Source organism: Labrus bergylta, chromosome 11 (assembly GCF_963930695.1).
Source record: "Labrus bergylta chromosome 11, fLabBer1.1, whole genome shotgun sequence".
Classification (NCBI taxonomy): Eukaryota; Metazoa; Chordata; class Actinopteri; order Labriformes; family Labridae; genus Labrus; species Labrus bergylta.
In genome coordinates this window covers 3,209,125-3,216,773 of record NC_089205.1, presented here as the reverse complement: position 1 = coordinate 3,216,773, position 7,649 = coordinate 3,209,125, and the positions used below count along the sequence as shown (strand labels likewise).

At 39.3% G+C, this 7,649-nt stretch overlaps 1 protein-coding gene across 1 annotated transcript in view; it reads right to left on the bottom strand.

The window, feature by feature from the left end:
- Positions 1–6,673: 6,673 nt before the first annotated feature.
- The window catches only part of LOC109999021 (melatonin receptor type 1B-like), a 41,345-nt gene continuing 40,369 nt past the window's right edge, over positions 6,674–7,649 (bottom strand). Inside the window, exon 3 of the mRNA XM_029281196.2 lies at positions 6,674–7,626. Within this exon, the coding sequence (XP_029137029.1) occupies positions 6,877–7,626 (750 nt within the window). The 3' untranslated portion in view covers positions 6,674–6,876. The remainder of the gene's footprint in view (positions 7,627–7,649) is intronic.

Sequence of the window (7,649 nt, the reverse complement as noted above, 5' to 3'; positions counted from 1 at the left end):
CGAAAGCACATTCATTTTCTATTCTTTCATACTTATCAAAACTTACTTAAAAAAAGACAGTTCTTCAGTCCTATTTTTAACTTAAAGCTGCCACAGGCACATTGGCAACGTTTCAGTACTGTTGCCAATGTTTTTATACAATTTAGACCATGTGAAGGAGTAAGCCTGCAATTTTTGTTCATTCAAAATCAAGAAGTTACCCAATATTGGTCGTTACTTCTGGTTGTTTTTTTTGCCGTGGTATCAAACAGGTATCGATATCATTTGATTTGTATCATTATCATATATAAGTTTGTCTCCTTTTCTAGGAAACAAACCAGCATGTCCCCTACAACATTTTCTCAAATTCTTGTAACAGTAATAAAATACACGCTCAGCTCCTTAATAGTGCATAACAACTGAGTTCAGAAAACCAAATGAATGTCCAAAACAAGAACAATGATTAGGACAGCACTCTGAATTGTATTTTTAATTGTCACACTGATGTTTGGAGCAGACGCTCTTCTGCAGCATGTAAAAGGCAATTTTCACAACATACACGAGTCCTATTATACGTGTCTAAAATAGGTACCAGGCAATCCCAGCAGGGGGAGTCTCCACCACACATCTTTTCAACAAAGAGGTAGTAAACAAGCAGCCTTGATAAACTTTTTCACCTCAAGGATCAGATCCAACATAGAGACAGAAACAAAAATAAAGCAGAATGACAATAACAATCAGTTCATAGGAAACAGATAAATCAAATGTCCTCATTAAACTGAAGGAGGGTACCCAAAGAATGGATCCAATAGTTCTCTCCCTGTAGAGTGGTTTTGTCTTTGTCCTCACCTCAGCAGACAGTAACTACTTCTATGCCCATATGCAAGTCGCTCAAGCTGTGATTATGACTGTTGGAGTGTGATGATTTGTCATCATGACTCTGTATTATTGAACACAGAAAACACGACAGATGATATTTTATCAGTTAATTATATCAGGTTTCAGATTTATAAAACTTGTAATAAAAGCCCATCTCAATTAAAGGCTCAGTCCCTTTCACTAGCTTTGTGTTGCTGCACATTTAGAATAAATGCAGGTCTCAACTAGAGACAGCTATTTATCATATTATTTTGAAATGCATCAGGTCGTGAATGAATCCATGATCATTTATTTAACTTTTATATAAAGTTCTACACCACTGGCTCCTCAATCTTCATCATCCTCTTCTTCTTACCACCAATCTTTGTTTGTCCTCGGATAAAAGCCTTATGTGTTAATATTTGTTTCTGCAGACTGTTTTAAAATCAATTGTACTTTATTTCAGGGTTGGTTGGATGATATTTGCCATGTAGAAACAGACCTTTGGCGTCTCTGCAGCTCAGCAGTGAACAGATTTTGGTAAAAAAAAAAAAAAAAAAAAAAATCAATATTCAGCTCCCCTTCAGCACCGAGCCGCTGCACCCGTCAGCAGATATCTGACTCCTCCACCACCCTGCAACTTCAGTAATGTCGGGTCCGACATAGGCAATTTGAATGCATTAATCTTCCATCATGCCTCAGGCGCCTCACTCAGAGGGATGCAGCTACTGAGCATGTGCAGAAAGCATCAGCAGCAGAGGAGTTAAATAAGGATAGAAAGTGACAGCAGAGACAGAGGAGGCATACAAAAAATGTAAACACAGTTCAAGTTTGTATCATGATAACAGAAAGTCACACAGAGGAGGCTGCAACTTTTAATTATAGAACTATTGATACATAAGAACATATAAAACCTTTGAAATTAGCCAAAATGTGAAATCTAGAGAGACTTTATTATTCATGTGTGGGGTGTTTTTCTACATGAGGAATGGTTTTGTTAATTATGTGTCAAAACATCATGTTCAAAGTCTTATTGTATCTTTACAATGTGTGACTTTTTAGTGTTTTAAACCACAGCAGTGAGAGAATGTGATCACTTTACTCTTTACTGTTTGACTTAATAGTTCCAGGATAACACGTTAGATGTGACTTATTACACTCTTTCTTCAACAGTTGATCAAATTAACATTTTAATGTATGTGCACCCTGCATGTTCAAATGTGATTTTAATCCAGAGTGTGAGATCAATTTGAGTTTGTTAAAGAAAACTTTCAACAGAAGTTCAGAAAATTAAAAACAATGTTTTATTGACATTTTAACTTTTTTTACAGTGTGAAAAGATCCACCAGTCACATGATAAAATAAAATATACAGGTTTTTTTTTCCTGATTAAAGGAGCACTAAGAGATCAGTAAATTTAATCAATTATAAAGTATGACATCGTTGAAGCTAAACACCCCTGGCACGAAAAACGGTGATATATTGCTCTCAAAAAAAGTACATAATTCATTGTTTTCATTGATAAAGATCCAACACAGTAAGCACATACTTTTCTTACCATAAGACCTTTATATATCCAGGATGTGTCATGAATTTTGTAAATAAGTGCAAATCTAATTTTGACAACCTCAAAGCGCCCCCCCGAGATCTTTGCTACAAAATGTTCCAAAGTTTAAGCGAGCAGCTTGAATCAGATATAAATACCTTCAGACACCGAGTCAGTCTGACTCAGTTTAGACTAAAAATAACGATTTAAAAATGGGTAAACAATCAGCTGTTTTCATGAAGCTTCATTTAAAACTTGGACTCTATTATTTCATTTCTCTCAAATGTCTGATTTTCAACCCTGACCTCTAATATTTGAGTCTAACCCTGAACTCTGTGTTTATGTTTAAAGGGTGTGGACTCATTGAACAGCCTGCAGAGAAAACGTTGTCTCAGACACTTTAAAACCACGTCAGCTGTTTTAAATGAATGACTTAAAGTCAAAACAGAGGATTTAAACATGTTCATTTCTGCTGTAAAAAAAATTGGCATTTTTGAATGTGATGTGTATATGTGTCTTCTGGGGCTCTTGGAGGTGTCAAAAAGCTCAAGCAACCCTTTAGGTGTTAGGTTTAGATCCAACTTGTTAATAAAGTTGATCTTCATACTACAAGTTTTGCTGGAGCTTTTTGACCTCGTCTAGTTTTCACTCTCCATGCACCTCGGTTGGTGAAGTCGACAAACTGCAGGATCTTGCACTTTGGCATTGGCTTTATTTTTCAACACCTAAGGTTGCCACTTGTTTTCTACAATGATACATAGTCATTGCTAATCTAATGCTAGTTTTAGCTGCACCTGCTAACCAAAAATTTGCTGCAATTTTTGATAATTAAAATCAAAGAATTACCCAATAGTGGGTTCCTAGGACTTCTATTTCCGTTGCTACTTTCTTTCAAACAGGTATCAATATCATTTGATGTTTACTAGAATCATATTGAACATTAAAATTCTGGTATTATGAAGTTGGTTTGTTGTTGAAGTGTTAGTTATAAAGATGTTTCTGTAAAAGAAAGTGAAGAATCTCTTTAAAACATCACTTAGTGCTCCTTCAATAGGCTACATCTTTTTTGTTTATCTTTCACAGCATCTATATTTAAATATGCACAATCATCATCAGCATCTTCATCATTTTTACCAGCAGCAGTTTCTCAGTCTTCATTATCAGAACATTCCTCCCAAATCAAAGCATCATTTTAATACTGGATCATAAATGTCATGCACATTCTGCAGCAGCGTGTCAGCTCTGCAGCAGCGTGTCAGCTCTGCAGAGCGAGCTGCACCCGCTGCTTTTACTAAGATAAACTGGATAAAAAGAGTTTTATTCACAGGTGTTCAGGAAGCTTTTAGCTGTCGTGTTGACGTGATTGGGATGAAATGCATAGAGAGATTCTCATCATTACTAAGATTCAAACTTTACTAAGATAGTTACCTGTAAACTGCATAAGTACACTGTCAGCCGGCTGCAGAGACAATTGTGCTTTTAGATGCCATCAAGAGTGTTTGATGACTTCATGTTTGGCCTAAGAACTGAAATATCTCATAGATACAAAGTTTACTAGAACTGAAGGTGTGTTCAAATTGAATCTGAAGCACTTATATAAAATATTCCTCCTGCAGAAAGTGAACACACCATGAAGCTGCATCATCAGCTGATGAGTCACCTTCAGAGTGGAACTTATTAATAACAAACCGTTAACCCACCACAGCCTTCTTTCAGCCTGTTTTTCTTTTGTTTTTTGGTAGAATCTCTTGAAATGAACATAAATCAGGCACTAATGGAGACGTCCATTAGACATTTGAGGCATCGACAGATAACAAAGTGAAGGTTCATCATGCTGCAGTGCATTAATTCACAATCATCATAAAAAAGACAAAAAACTGTTCTAAAGTGAAGCTTTAAAAACATTTGGTGCACAGTGTTCATTACTAATACACAAACCCAGCAGGACTCCATCACATTATACTGTAGTCATTCATCTGTCCGTGCCCAACACTTTGTAAGACATCTCGCCAAACAGGAGACACCCTGAGGTGAACAAACATCATCACAGGTTTGAGTACAGGGCTCAGTTTGGTTTTTAGAAGTTATCAGAAATTATTGGAGCAGGGATGTCTCGACCATGTTCACCGATCTGAGTCCTCGTTCATACAGCTGCAGTGTACAAAATGTAAGTGCATTACAGTTATTAAAAACAGTCTTATGTATATATTTAAAAAAAAACATTTTTATGCATTTTTGAGTTTCCTTCAGTGATCACTGCTTTGGTGCAGATTTGGTGTTTGATTGAACTGTATTCTATGGAAGCCCTAAGCGGACATACACCTTGTTTTTTTTTTCACTCTCCCCTGATATCAAATTAAGTTTTCACTGTTTTCTTGAGATCTCTAGAAATGAACTTGTTATCACATAAACTAGCATTGTTATCCCGTGATAACGGTAAAAATACATTGGGATCTCAGAAAAGCAACTAAAATGAATTCGTCTTCACAGGGAAACTGATGAGTAAACGTATTCTCTACCGATCAGAGAGAATATTTCCTAATGGGAAACCTATACTCACAGTTCGGGATATCCCTTCCTCAGTATTAAAGCAGGTTAAGATCAGAGAACAGAAATCAAAGCTTCAAAATGAGAGTGTAAAGCAGGTCCCTAAAGGCTGAGATCTTCATGTCTTGAACATGTCTCCTGGCTCCACATAGGGACCTTTCAAGGAACCAAAGAACCTTCATAAGAAATCACAAACTTCTTCTGCAGTTTGACCAGAGGAGATCGATTCTCAGTCTTGTTTTCCTGGTCTCATTATGAGCCTTCCTCTGGAGGCACCAGGTAGACTCAAGAACTTTTAGGGGCAGTTAGCATCGTTGCTTCATCAAGGGAGCACTGGAACCACGCGGTGTCAGTGTTTGCACGAGGACTAAAAACTTTAATGTTCAAAAAGTTGTGTCAATTGACAAGACATTGCCAGATTTAATTAACATAAAAAAAAAACGATTTAGTAGTTAGTAGTTGGTGCAACTACACTGGACTTTTCAAATATGTGTTAACATAGTAGTCTGACAGAAATAATCAAACTTCTTGAAGATAATGTGTTTAGGGGTCGATTTACTCTTGAGTGTAAACACCTCAATAAAATTAGCCTATATGCTTGTTGAGCATGCTCCACAGTTCCTGTACCGGGCTTTGACCTTGAAATCCAACCGCATAGATGCATAGAAGAAAACAGGATGAAGGTATCAACATGGAGTTGAGAACGCATGAAATGAACAGTTTGCTGCTTGCTAGCTTGTTTGTCGATTGTTTGGTTTGTGACGTGATGGGTCAACATGAAGAAGGTCTAATGGGGGCATATCACCACCTATAGTAGAGGAGTCAGACAGACTTCTGTCAATAAATGGATTCTCCCTGGGTCATCGAATACTGGGACATGTACAGAAATCCAATCCATGGAATGGACTGTCAAGTGTCTGACTTCCAGGCAAACAGGATTACATTCATCTCATTGATTCTGGTTCTGTTGAAGTGTTTCAGATGTGATACAAAAGCAAATAGAAAAGAATGAACGGGACATTAGTTCCTGATTTCTTCTCTGGTTCCTTGGTTCCTGAACTCTTTGGTTGAAATGGGGAAATAGAGAACATTTACTATCCTTGGAGTCTGAACAGAAGTGCAACTTAAATAAAAAGTTTTAAAAACAACATAAGAGAAAAGATCAAAGAGTGTGACCTGATTTCAAGCAGGATGTTTATATCAGATCATTCTGCATCACATCAGATCACATTCAATGAAAGCATGAATTAATCCAAACTGATTTTTTTTTTACGTTTCTTTATCAAAACTTGCATCTAATTTTCCGTCTGTATATCACCTTGCACAGCGTCACTCCAGCTTCATGTGTTTGATCTCACTGTTGGCACTGAATGTAAACTGTGAGCTGCAGAAACTCATGTTAAATATCAGAGTAGTAGGTGAACGTGCTCAGTACATTTAATAACAATCTGATGGTATAGGATTCTCACAGTTTTGGGAGTATTCAGTGTAGGAAGTGTCAGGACTCATTTCACAAACAGAGTCTACATCTGCTGCTGTGAACTTCAGTAACAGACAAACACATCTTCAGGTGTTTCAGCTCCATGGAATCTTTTTTCACAGACTTTCATCCCCTGAAGCCGACTATTGCTTATTTTGTTCTGTTGGCATTTTTCTCTTCACTCTGTCAGGGGAAAATTAATCTAACGTTCAACCTGCGCAAACCGAGCTGAGAAAAGTTTGAGGCATAGAAAGAGAAAAAAACACATTTAAGATACTCTTTATAAAACAGTCAGATTATAATGTAGAACTGAGGAGCCTTCAGTTAAATGAATGGCACTCAATAAAGAACACAAAGTGTATTTATCTTCCTCTCTTCACTCGCTCTGCAGACTGTTCATGACTTCTGCCCCTCAGGTGAGCAGTCAGAGGAGGAAGATGAAGAAGGAGGATAAACACACAGAGAGTCAAAGAGACTCTCCCTTCAGCTGCTCGTTGTTGTTCAGTCCTCGGGAGGGTTTGCTCTTCATGGCCTCGGTGCCCCCCCTCGACGTCTCCTGGAAGAACAGGTGAGGCATCCACACGGACATGACGATCCGCTTGTACTCCCTGCGGAAGTTCTGGTTGAGCAGGCCGTAGATGATGGCGTTAAGGCAACTGTTGAAGTACGCCATGAAGTAGCTGACCACAAACAGCCACTCGGGGATAAGCGGGGCCACGGCGTCCGGGTTGATCGCCACGGCGAGCCCGATGAAGTTCAAGGGCGCCCAGCATATCGCGAAGAGCACGAACACCACGAACATGGTGATGAAGTTCCTCAGGTCGCTGGGCTTGAGGCGGGGGCGGACCTCGGACTTCACCCGACGCCGCACCTGGATGACCAAGATCCAGATCCGAAGGTAGCAGAAGGTTACCACGGCGATGGGCACGAAAAAGTGAACGACGACCACGGTGATGGTATAGGAGGTGCTGACGGTCTGGGCAAAGGTGCAGGAGTAGACGCGGGGGTCATACTGCAGCGAGCCCACAAAGAAGTTTGGCACGATGGCGACGACGGTGAGCAGCCAGATGAGCGCCACCAGCAGCAGCGTGTTCCTGTAGCTGTACAGCTTGTCGTAGCTGAAGCTGTGGCAGATGTAGCAGTAGCGGTTGATGGCGATGCCTGTGATGTTGAAGATGGAACCAATGACACTGAGGCCCATCAGGAAGCCGCTCACCTGGTGGAGGAAGGGAAGGGGGG